The sequence below is a fragment of the Rhopalosiphum maidis genome, chromosome 3 (genome assembly GCF_003676215.2).
Source record: "Rhopalosiphum maidis isolate BTI-1 chromosome 3, ASM367621v3, whole genome shotgun sequence".
Classification (NCBI taxonomy): Eukaryota; Metazoa; Arthropoda; class Insecta; order Hemiptera; family Aphididae; genus Rhopalosiphum; species Rhopalosiphum maidis.
Genome location: NC_040879.1, coordinates 23,869,149 through 23,882,726, shown reverse-complemented (window position 1 = coordinate 23,882,726; position 13,578 = coordinate 23,869,149). Strand labels below are relative to the sequence as shown.

Genomic DNA, 13,578 nt, shown 5'->3' with positions numbered 1-13,578 from the left:
AAACTTATTAGTTAGTAATAATTATATACTAAATAAATACACTTACCAATTATTCTGTGAGTATTAATATAATATAATATAAATAAATAATTATTTTTCTTCACATTTAACAATTTACTTTACTTACGTGATTTAAATGTGCGTAATAATAATAACGTTTCATACATTTCCCGATACTGTTATAATATATATATATATATATATTATAACCAGTCACTTTAACCAGTAATAAATTAATAAGTTTTTAATTTTTAAGCATATTCGTGTGTAGATTGTTTATGTTTATGTCGATGAAATTAGATCGAACAACAATATTTTTATACTTAAAAGTAGGTAAATTTTGATTTAAGCGCAATTGGTACACTGACCCTAAACAAAAAAATTGTTTTAAGCACAATTGTTCCATGCTAAAAAAAATAACTATCGCTCATGTTTTGTACTGTTTCTATATAGGTGAGTTATGGAGTCGTTGCCGTGCCACAAAGTCCGTTCCGCGTTTTCGTGTCACAGCCATTGAACGCGAACAAAGTACAAATATTTGGACCCGGTATCGAATCCGGCGTCAAGACCAATAAACCCAATCATTTTACCATCGATTGTTCGGATGCCGGAATTGGTAAATTTGCGTAGAGATCATAATAATATATTATTATTATACACAATACGCGATTGAATTTTACTTGGGACTTCACTTCTTTACATTGCTATAATGACGCAATCCATATTATTATACTATGCAATGCCTTCTTAAACATTTCATTCAAAATGTTATTTGGAACCGACTAAAATCAAATTAACAAATTCATACAGTATTTTTAATTTTTTACTTGTAACTTATCTGGTGAAACAGATGATATTATTATTCATTAAAAATTAGGTCATAAAAAAACAATTTGACGATAACGATAATTATTAGTTTATTAGTTCATGTCATTCATTTATCTAAGCGTCTGGATTATAAAAAAAAAAAGAAAAAGAATGCCGTCCAAAGAATAAAAATAAATATTATATTAGTAGGTATTATAATATATGGTTAAATTAAAGAAATTACAATGGTAGTAAAAAACAATTCTACTGATAAATATTAATGTAACTGACAACTAAGCTCTACATAATCGTATGCAATATATTTGTAATATAATATAATAATGTGCTTTATTTTAAAATTGAAAACAACGATTATGCAACATTGTGGAAATTGTTATCTATTGTTATACCGTTTTTGTTCGAAAAATACACATAATAATATTTGAGAGCATAGAGCCTTGTAAAATAACATTAATAATCTTTAGAATGTTATTATGGAGCAGTTGTGATGCAATTTTAGATTACTAAAAATAATATAAATTTTTTTAAATAAAACATTTATTATGTTCAAGCAAAATTTACTACACTTACTCGACGACCCTGGCTCGGTAAAACATTTTTCACATTAATCTCTTATAAAATCTATTTTTATAAATAATTAAAAATACAATTAATTAAACTGTGTGCATATTGACGATGAGAAAACTTCCAATAAAGCAACTTAAGTCAATATAATTTATAACAATAATGTTTTTGTTAAAATACCTTTGAATATGACATAATTTGTTCATATTATTGAACCAATGAAAGTTTTGTACCTGTTGACATAAGCACAACAAGGGGGGGGGGTATTAATATAAAAATATTTATTAGGTAACAAAAATAAGAGAAAAAAGAAACTTGAGTAAATTAGTTTTTGTTTTTTTGTTGTATGTTTTATATTTTAAGTGAATATATAGGGGTGTGGGGCAACGCCCCCATGGGTTACCTTTCATGTAATATTAGGTGGCGGCTATAGCACCTCAACATTTTAGCTACTGCCTGCTGCCTACTGATATATTTTAATGGAATTATGCAAATATGTTTATCTAACAATATTCGTAAGTTGTAAAATGTATACTCAAAACAGTCAAAACCCATAATGAGAACATCGTATTGTACATTAATATAATATAGTAAATGCAAATTATAATTGATGTGAGTTTATCAATTTCTTAGGCGAATTGAACGTAAATCTTGTCAACGAAAAAGGAGTCAACGTGCCATTGCAAGTCAACGACAACGAAGACGGTTCGTTCCTTATTGACTATGTCCCGACCACTTCAGGTGTTCATAATTTGAATTGCACTTATGGTGGAGTGAAGGTGCCTGATTGCCCAATCAAGATCAATGTACAATCTCCGGTAGACTTGTCTAAAGTCAAAGTGGATGGTCTCGAAACGCGTAAGTTATTTCAAACGTCGTATAGTGATTTTATAATGTATTATTCTGAGATCTTTATCGATAAATTTGTTTAAAATCTGTAGGAACTATAATAATATAATGTTTATTACTTAATGGTCTCATATATGATAGGTACCTATTTACTTCTGTTGTTTTACTATATTAATAATATGTATTGTCAATTCGATGGAAGTGTCTTGATATATGTTCGTGTGCAATGGGAAAATGTACAAAAACACAAAGCTGGGCAAATTATGTTAACGAGCTAATAAGTAAATTTTAATTTACTAGCATAACTCATCGGTATAATATTTTAATAATTTAACTGTGACTTACCTAATTAGTTATTTGCCTCGACGTAAATTTAAATTCAACTTATAATTTTCTATGTTAGATAAAAGGTTCCTGATTAATATTTTTTACTTAAATAGTTAAATGTGATTTCTTATTATAAACTTAAAATGTCAGCTAAAATGAAGATTTACTTGAGTTTTATTAGAGGACTAAAATATCCCTACATAAAATGGGTGAATTAATATAATAACCTAAAATAAAATAATAATAATTTTGGACAAATCAGTGATCGTTTCTCTTGCAAGTACATTTCTTATCGTTAAAATGGTTTGATTTTATTCATTATGGCTGCCGTCCCATAACTAGAAATTCTCTGATTTTTTGCCCCTGAATAAAAAACCGGCTCCGACAGAGATCACAAGAAAAAATATTTTTAGCATATTTGAGTATATTTCAGGGGTATTTAATTTCGTTAAAATAGTGTATCATATATTGTCATTGTGGGGAAAACATTAATTTATTTTTATACAATGAAGGAAATTATATTTCGTAGGTTTTCTTACAGAATATTAACTGCATACTTCTTTTTTTTAGTACCTATACAAATCCAGATTTTTGTCATATATTTGCTTATATTTAAACTATAAAATATATAATCATGATGTATCAATTAATGTCACGTGAATGTCACGGTAAAAAAATATATTGTATTGTTAAATATATTATATTGTATAATGACTTTTAAAATTTGAAAAAATAATTACACTTGTATCCATCTGCAACTTGTGTTTCATTATGTCATTCACGTAAAAGCTTAAATTACAAGGCAGGAAATTGACAAATAAGTTAATTTATTTTTGATACAAACTACGTACATTTAAATACACCTTATTTTGTACAAATTATTTTTTTATGGATGAAAAATAATAATCGGAAAAAGGTATTATTTATAAGTACCTATTGTAAATATTAAATTTTTATTGTCCAAAATTTGATTGTACTATTTCTGGATTTCAATTGGGATTAACATAAATTAACATATAAATACCACTGCTCAAATAATTGTCCATAAAATAATCTACCCAATTCAAACCTCACAACAATAAAACTATATTATGCATAAACCAGTTTAAGTTGAGACTGAACTATAATTAATAGTCTTAAAAAACGTATTAAGCTAATTATTCTTATTATTATTATTACTATTATTCGTCTTCGGGGGACCACGCAGTGGCGCCGGTCAACAGCCTTCAGCAGTTTCGGGTGATAACGCGGGAAGCGGGTCGTGCGGAATTCGCGGTGGTGATCACCAGCCCGTCCGGTGGTTCGGTAACGGCGCACGTGGTGCCCGTGGTCGACGGTTACGTGGTCAACTTCACGCCGACCGAGGTGGGCGAGTACCGACTGAGCGTGACGCTGGGCGGCGAACCGGCGGGCCGCCAGTACCGGATGACGTGCACGAGGGCCAGCGACCCGAGCAAGGTGACGGCCCGCGGGCCCGGGCTGGCCGGCGGTCCGGTCAACCGACCCGCTGAGTTCACCATCGACACGAAGCGCGCCGGCCAGGGCGGCCTGGGCGTGACTGTCGAGGGCCCGTGCGAGGCGGCCATCAATTGCCGGGACAACGGGGACGGCACGTGCTCGGTGGCGTACATGCCCGTCGAGGCCGGCCACTACGTCATAAACATCACGTTCGACGACCACCCGATTCCAGGGTCGCCGTTCAACGCGCTGGTCGGTGGCCGGGCGGCCGGCGATGCGCCGCGTCCGCCCAACAACGTTAAGGCGTCCGGCAACGGTCTGCTGGCCAACGGTAAACCTCCCGCTACCACACGTCGCCGTCGCCATTCGGAGTGTTACCGTGTGTCCGCGATGCGTGTGCCGAGCGTGTTCGCGTGTGTCGCCCGATTTGTTGTGCGGTTTTTTTTTTTTTTTTTTTGGTTTTGATTTGCGACCAGTTTTTTGACTTTAAAGCTTATGTAACGAATACGCCAGGCTGACAAATAAACAATTATTAACATGTATTTTTTTTTTTATTATTATTATTAATCGTTTACTACAGTTTGTTAAAATGTGTTACTATTCGTCTGTATTATCGTTGTACTCACGTCCCACTATGTACAACACATCGATGCTTTGAAGAGCAAAATCTCGTGACCATTAACATCATAAGTAGATTCGGAAACATCGAACACGTAACTACATTACTGATGCTTTCTATACCTACTGCCACATTAACCATAAATACGGTATATTATTATTATATTCCAGTGTAAAACATACCTAAGCCGCGTATATAATAAATGTAATTATTACTATTTTTTTAGCTTAGACCTTCCCGTAGTTAATTGATCTAATAGATTGTGTTATTTTTTTATGCTGTTTAATAACTTACTACTCTATGTATCATTATATTTGATTTTGACTTTTTGTTTGATTTTGTAGTACTTACTCGTTTTTGATGGATTTTAATTGAATCGCAAAAGTCAGTAATTTATTATTCTTTTTTTAATTTAATTTAGGCGTGTTTTTGGGATCGCCGACTGACTTCTCCGTGGATTCACGAGCCGTCGCCAAGTACGGCCAAGGAGTTGTTACGTGTACGGTGACTAATCCATCTGGCAGCCGGACCGAAACGTTCATAACACCTCAAAGCGACGGAACATATAAAATCAGTTACACCCCGTTCGAAGAAGGTATTATTTTCATCTTAAGCTTTGATCATATTATATAATAATATGTTTAAATTTGTTTTCAATTTTATAGGACCACACACCATTGACATTTATTACGATGGCGTGCCCATAGTTGGCTCACCGTTTTCCGTGAACGTGAAACGAGGTACTGACGCCAGTAAGTGCAGAGCGTTCGGACCTGGTCTGACTAAAGGAATAATCAACAAAGTCAACGCTTTTACCGTCGAAACAAAAGGTGATTCATACAGGATGTTTTTAATTGTTTCAAAATAAGAAATCGTATCAACTTTAAAATACAAATTTTAATTTAAACCATGCAAATATACTATTATGGTCATAGAATTTTGCGTGATACCGAAATTATATAAAAATACATTCAATTTGTATTAGAGCTTAAACATTTATTCTAAGAAATTACGGAAAGTTTACCGATTGATGGTTTCTTCAAGAATATTAAAATTAACTATTATGCACCAACTTGAAAATACTATATGCTATTATCTATTAAATATTATTTACATTAAAATAAATAGTTTAATTTGTGATAATCTAAAATACTGCCATATTCTATACAATATTTTTTATAACTCAATACTTTAATAGAGTTATCAGATAACTGTTATCTAATATTTTTTTTACGTACTGTAATGTTATTAGTGTTATTACACATATTAGTGACAACGATTTAAGCAAATCGATATTTTCAAATTTTTATTTTTTGAACCTTAAACTGTTTAAATATATATTAATTATTTCGAATTTGCTTATAAATGCAATGCAATATTGTTTATATCAAGAATGTATTTGTCTTTTTGTTTGAATTTTATTTCACTACTAATATATTATTTAATTTCTATACACTATATATATTATATTATTACTATACAAATAATCATGTACATAATATTATGATATAAATTTATTTTAATTACATAAGTCTTTAAAAATATAACGAATGTAAAAAAATACATAGTAAAACGAAAATAATAAAATGATTAAGAATGATCTAGTTGATCTCTATATCGACTTACCGATATAACCGATACGAGAATACGTAATATTACTGTGTAAAAATTGCTTTTGAAAAACTTTAACACAATATTTTTGTAATTATATAGGTGCTGGCACTGGAAGCTTAGGTTTGGCCATCGAAGGACCGTCTGAGGCGAAAATGACGTGCAAAGATAATCGTGATGGTTCATGTTCGGTCGAATATACGCCTACAGAATCTGGTGATTACGATGTGAGCATTCAGTTTGCTGAAAAACACATTCCTGGATCACCATTTAAGGTATTATTCAAATTTTTACTATCATTATATTATTTATTAACTATCGTTAGTCATTATTTGTTCCATTTTGATCTCAATTTAAACGGAGCAAATCTTACATTAACAAAACCTCAATAATTTCGGATGATATAAAACTATTGGCTAAATAAATGTGTATTGTTGTGTGTCAAATATATCAAAGACTGTACACTTTTTTAAGCTGAACTCGAGCAACTGCTAGAATGTTGAACTGATTTTTTCGAGCTTATACGAGTACTCAACGTTGTTTTCACTCAGACTGTGATAACTGCTTAGCTTGAAAATAAAAATTCACTAGTTTAAAACGCAATTATACAAAAATATAACATTAGCTATCATAATTTTACTTTCACGCAGAGTGTTACTGTTAGATATCTCCGTAATCGGATTCTTTGTACATTCGAAGTCGCATAAGATTATATAATGATATCTATTGTATATCACTTGTTGTCCTCAGTTTCGTGGTACCTATTTTCATAAAACCACCTTTTCTTAACAATTATCCAACAAGTTAATTTAAATACGTCTAATATAAATGATTGTACCTTAGTACATATTAGTAAAACTGTACATTTGACTCCGACCTGTGTTAGTTATTATAATGTTGTTATTGTTTTACCTACGAATTACAGGTTACAGTCGATCGTCCTGCATCCGTAAATGATATCAAAGTGAGCGGACCAGGAATCAACCCAAAATATGTTAGGGCTAACACGCCCATCACGTTCAAAGTGGACGCTACAAAATCTGCTAAAGGAAATGTAGACGTAAAAATGGTAACCGACAAAGGTAAAATCACACAGCTCGTTCATTTATTAATTTTATAATTATAATGTATTATTATTTGAAACGGTTCTTAGGAATATAATAATTAATATACACAACACAGAAAATATTTAGAATTTTATAATAGTAGACAATATTTTAGGCAAAAGAATGTATAGCTTCTAGTTTAATTGTTTTGTTAGTTGTAGATAAAATATATAATCGCCTTTAGTTTATTGTTCAATAATTTGTTTAGTTAAACAGTTGTATATTATATGCATTATACATTAACTATTATAAATCTGTTAGTGGTTTAATTAAAGAAATAACGAACTTACAATTTAAATGATCACAAATTCCAACTCTAACTTAACTTTGTACTCGGAGTGTTCATACTCAAATTTCAATCTTATTTGCATTTTTTATGAAATTTTGAACTTATTCGATTAAAAAAATATATTCATAAGAATTAAAAGGTTTTAAAATTAGTTATGTAATTTTTTTTATTATGTTGAACTTTTAAAATTTACTATTTATTTATTGATCTTTTTAACTTTAAATGTGTATTAAAGTTACATGATTTTTTTTACATAATCATTTAATGCATTACATTCATTCACCAGGTCCGTTACAACAGAAACCGATTATTCGAGACAATGAAGACGGGACCTACGATGTAACTTACACTCCTAATCCAGAAGGTGCTCTACTTACAGCTAACGTATTGTACAACGGACATCAAGTACCAGACAGGTAAATAGAATACTAATCATACGTGTACTAGCACAGGGTGCGTAGACATATAAACATATTGATACATCTATACTTATATTTCGAGCGTCACAACTACATAAGTTAAATAAAAACAAAATAGTAAATGTTACAATTTTAAGTAAATAATAAACATATGAATTGGATTGTGGATAGTGTTAAATTATAATAATACTTAGCGGGTGTAAATCTGTGATTCGTTTATAAATTATAATTTATGTTAATATATACAATAATATAGGTACACAAGGCCATTTTATAATAGGCATCTATATTTTTTTTTTATTCAGTCCTTTCAAGCTTAGAGTTCGGCCAAAATTCGAATTAGATAAAATCAAGATCGAAGGCCCCGGCGTTTCTGACTCTCGAGGTGTTAAAGCTTCTGTTCCCACGTATTTCGTTGTAGACGCTACTGACGCGGGTTCCGGAAAACTGGATTTGAGAATTATGGTAAGATATAAAGAGAGTATTATGCACGTCATATGTTCGTAGATAGATATGTATTGTAAAATTATAAGACCGTACGTTCTGTAGGGACCTGATGGTTTTCCTAGGCCTGTGGATATCGAAAAGAAAGATAATTTATACAAAATCAAGTATACTCCGGATGATTGTGGTCGGTACACGATTGAAGCGCTATACGACGGAAAATCGTTACCGCAATCACCGATTCACGTACAGTCATACTCCACTGGAAATGTAAGTTTATTGTTGCACGATCACTGTAAAATTCTAACGCTGAACTTTTTACGCTTGTATATAATATTATTGAACTAACTATTTAGGTACGCGTGCATTGTTGTACATCACACAACGGTACAATAATATTATACTACAGCTTACTAACGCATTTTTTATTTGAATTAAGTGCAGTTATTTTGGTGATTAGATGAATATTTTTAGAATATCGTTTAGCAACCATATACATAGGCGTGCGCATGGGATGTACAGAGTATTCAGCTGATACTCTAAATTTTCGATTTATTTACATGCATTGTAATAGTAAATTTTTAATTGTAAGTAAGATGTTAAAACATAATAGGTATATAACTGCTCAGGTATACAGTAGATATTGAGCGTCCCTCGTCATTGAGTAGATTACTGTAACGTATTCTTTTTTCCAATTATTTTAAAAATGTCTATAAACTAGATATAACTTTCTATCAAAAATGTCCCTTAGACCTAACACAAGTTGATGATTGAAGCATTTTTTATAGCAGAAAAATTAGAAACTAGACACAACAAATATTTATCATTATAAAATCAATACGTTCATCATCGCTTCTCTTAGAATATAAAATACCTATTTAACATACATTTTATACTAAAAAAATCATAGAAAAGTTATCTTAATAAAATTACTCTGTATATCGTTAACTAGCACACGCCTATAAGAAATATCATATTATTAAGTACGGTGTATTTTTTGTACAAAAAAAAAAAACAATTTCCGTTAAATGATTTTTTTTTTATTCAATTTATGACCGACGATATTTTAAAGCTAGATATGCACACGTGGGTGATCCACCATTGTCTGTTGAAGTTTTTATAAACGATGTTATGCACTTATGGGCTAAACATTTTTGAGAGGTGTTTATAATAATAATATATCTTCAGTTAGATATATGATGAGCGAATTCGAATACTACTAAACATATCTTTGTAAAGCGTATTATTGTTCGGTGTCACGTGTTTCGACTGTAAGTGTTTTTTAAACATGAAAAATGTTACTACTATAACCGAAGAAATATATAAAATATATATTGCAATTTGGAGAACATCAATCATTGATTTATTCGATATGATTCCCAATCACCTGAAAATGATTAATACCAGCGAATAATGGATGGAGAATAAACAAACAATTTCAGTCTTATGATGACTATCGTCTTTGAAAATGCCACACAGCTTAACTGAAAATTATATAAAAAAGAAAGCGACACATACCATTAAAATATGTGTGGTTTCTTCGAAGTATTGTTATGAGACACGTGTACTCAACTATGTCGTGCAGTACCAGTAACCACAGTGCACATATTATACCGTGAACGATCTAAAATATTATTAACGAGTAGAACATAATATTATTAATATAACAACTCAAACATAATATTGCAGGTATAATATTACCTACTACATCGACATAATATCATATTATTATACACTTTCATAATACTTAACGTATGTTTTCGTTTACGCTTCGTTTCGCTTGTTTGATTTGATTTGTTTTCATTAAACGTTTGTTGTAGCCTGTAGGTAAATGGTTTTATTTTTACTAATGTAGCCAGAGACGCGTGTTCACAGACCAACGCTAACGGTATCGATACGTCATATTGTAATAATGTAAAGCAAAAACAAATGTGTGATCGATATTTTATTTGTAATTCTTATCTCTTATGCAATTTTGTATTGTATACTTGACCGTTGAATATTTTTCGAGAAAAGAACAGTAATACCTATAGAAATTGCATTTAACACAATGCCACAAAACTATTTAACGCTTCGAATTGTGTGTTGTGGTTGTCGATTGTAAACAATACGTCGAGTGTTGTGCATATTATAATATTACACTTTTCATCAGTACGCCGAACTTCAGCTTTTTCGTACTCATCATACTATTTTATTATATAATAATATTAAATTATTATGTTATAAAATTGACTGATTACGATGGAGGTGACCGGTAAAATTAACTCCGAAAAAAATATCTTCATTATAAATTATCTCAACAATATCTCATGGATAAGATAAAATCTTCAATTAAAAAACGTTCCTAAAAATACATATAATTATAACGTTAAAAATTGATATATTTTGCAAATTATTAGTAAAAATACATATAAAAAAGGTACGAAAAAAATATTTTAAATAACCACCACTTTATTCTTATTAATAAATAGTATGAGCAAATCCTCTCAAATATAGTCCTTTATAGAAATTTTTTTAAGACTTTTAAGATTTCCAAGACTTATTTCTTATATCGCCTTGGTATCTAATAAAACTTTCAAGTCCACCAGTTATGTATATATATATATATATAATATCAAATATCTATAAATAAACTATTCTTAGCTATGCTACTTAACATTTGGACTTGGACTTATGTTATTTGATAGCTTTAGAGTACATATACCATAGTTGTAACTAATAACTTATTTTAAATTTTCATTTTTTTTATACACTAATCGACGCTTCCAGGGAAGAAGGTCGTAAACGACATTTTGGCCGAAAATGAGTTAATAGCATCTTGACGTAAACGCCACGATTCTCTATCGATAGAACTAACGATTGTATCGATACGATTTTTTTACGAATTACTATCGATTTTTAAATATTTTGCGTAAACGCCATTAATTATCAGGTGTGTAGTTATATTACTTATATTCGGCGTAAACTACTTTTATCAGGCGTAAACGACTTTTATTAGGCGTAAACGATTATTAAATATGTCGTTTACGCTTTTTTTTCTTGTACCCGTCGATATGATGTTGTGAGATTATCTTGAAAAATAATAGGCTTACGCCCCACATTATCGTTAATAAGCTAATTTCTACCGTAATTATCAGTACATTTTATAGTTGTAAGTAGAATACACTAGAAACATGATCAATTAATAGATTGATACACGAATTATACTTGTAAATGATATTTCTATAGAATAGGAGAGAAAAATGTATTGTATTTCGGCTCTCCTATAAAATTACGAAAATGTCGTTTACGACCTTCTTCCCTGGAAGCGTCGAAATATTTTTTCTTACATAATATACATTAATTATACTTAAAGTATATATTATAACTGTATAATTTAAAAAAATCCTAATTATACAGTATAATACAATTGTATTCAAAAATATACATTTAATAAATGAAAAACTTCAAAATATGTAAAAAAAAAAAATATAAAAATATGCAACATATAGTTTTATTTTTAATTCATTGGGGTGTAATTCAATTTTGTAGCATATCTATCAAATTTTCAGACTATGTAAGTAAAAATATGGATATTCATGACATTTTGGGCTCTAATTATTAAAATATTTATTGAAATTATTTAAAAATTTTCAACAATAATAAATTATAGATTATGCTATACTATGGTAATTTATTAACTACTTCCTCTACTATTATTCTCAGTCTTAACATTTCTCTAGACAGTTACTGTTTTTTTCTTTAAAATTGTTTTACATTCCCGAATTTAAACTGCACTAGATTATCTCTATCAGGTGCAATATTGAACTCAATTGTGCGATTTTTCAATCGAGATATTTATTTGACCAGAGCTTTTTATTCGGAGTTATTTTCACCGTGAACATAATAAATAATAATATATTATGACCATGGTGTCGTCGTTTTCATTTTGTTTTAATTTGTTTTTTTCCGTGTAACCGTCCGAAGGCGGACAATTGTCGTATCATGGGGAACATAGAGAGCCGAATACTGTCGGGTAAAAACCACAGCATCAACGTGAACGCCAGGAACTGCGGCGATGGGAATGTGACGTGCCGGATAAGACCGGTGGACGGGCAGTAAGTCCGAATCATATCCATCAATATGTATAAACACGATAATAATAATCAAGGCTCGAAATTTTAAGTACTAAAAATAACTGAAATATGTGTTTATGTATGCAATAAAAATTGAGATAATAATATGCAAAAATATACAATCTTTGAACTTAAAAAATAAATAAATTGCTAAATCTGAAAGGGCTCACCAAAAGTTTTTATCAAAATTGACTTTGCCGCTTATTTCATGTACATGTATAAATCGATGTTTTGGCCCGTCGCCTATATCTGATTGAATATGCAAATTGCTAAAATAATACGATTTGTTTCAACAAAAAATTAGTTGTTTGTGTTTTCTAAGAATTCTAAGTTTAAAATTCAAATGGAGAAAATTGAAACTTTAAATATATTTCATTTAGAAAAAAATATCGACATAAAAAATTAAATAATAAATAAACAAATTAAAAAATTCTGTATTACATATATATAGGCATGTACTAAGTACATTGTACTTATTTGTCTTCGTTTCTTCTTTTTCTTGTATAAAACCTACCTACGTAAAACTGAATTCTTATCGACTTTTCGTGTTCATAAAAAATTAGATGAACTACCGTAGAGTTCTAGAAACTAATATATTATCAAATCAATATTCAAACAAGACTGAACAGAGAAGGTGTTTATAATATTGGTACGATCACTATTAAAGATTATCTTATGAGTTTTCGATGGAATAGGAATTCATTATGTACACATATAATTGCGGTTGCAATAAATCAAACAACTTTTGATGAATTAATTTTTCCAAACAATACGAAAAAAATAAATACTTAGCCGTTTTATAATTGTTTTAAGCCTACCTATTGATTTGTATATTTGAATTGATTTTTCTGTACCCTTTATGTGTTAGTGGCATATATAAATGTCACTTGTCAAAAGACAGTGAATACACAGAACTGTCAAAATTATTTTTTATTAGACCTGTAATACG

General features: G+C 30.2%; 1 protein-coding gene across 3 annotated transcripts in view; it reads left to right on the top strand.

Moving 5' to 3' along the window:
• The window catches only part of LOC113556632 (filamin-A), a 97,524-nt gene that overhangs the window by 49,431 nt on the left and 34,515 nt on the right, over positions 1-13,578 (top strand). The window contains exons 14-24 of one of the 3 annotated variants that reach the window (XM_026961701.1): positions 454-616; positions 2,026-2,250; positions 3,776-4,357; positions 5,067-5,240; positions 5,311-5,475; positions 6,359-6,531; positions 7,182-7,338; positions 7,938-8,067; positions 8,376-8,535; positions 8,620-8,784; positions 12,481-12,611. In XM_026961701.1, coding sequence (XP_026817502.1) covers positions 454-616; positions 2,026-2,250; positions 3,776-4,357; positions 5,067-5,240; positions 5,311-5,475; positions 6,359-6,531; positions 7,182-7,338; positions 7,938-8,067; positions 8,376-8,535; positions 8,620-8,784; positions 12,481-12,611 — 2,225 coding nt within the window. The remainder of the gene's footprint in view (positions 1-453; positions 617-2,025; positions 2,251-3,775; positions 4,358-5,066; positions 5,241-5,310; positions 5,476-6,358; positions 6,532-7,181; positions 7,339-7,937; positions 8,068-8,375; positions 8,536-8,619; positions 8,785-12,480; positions 12,612-13,578) is intronic. The other 2 variants (XM_026961702.1, XM_026961703.1) reach the window with 2 other exon arrangements.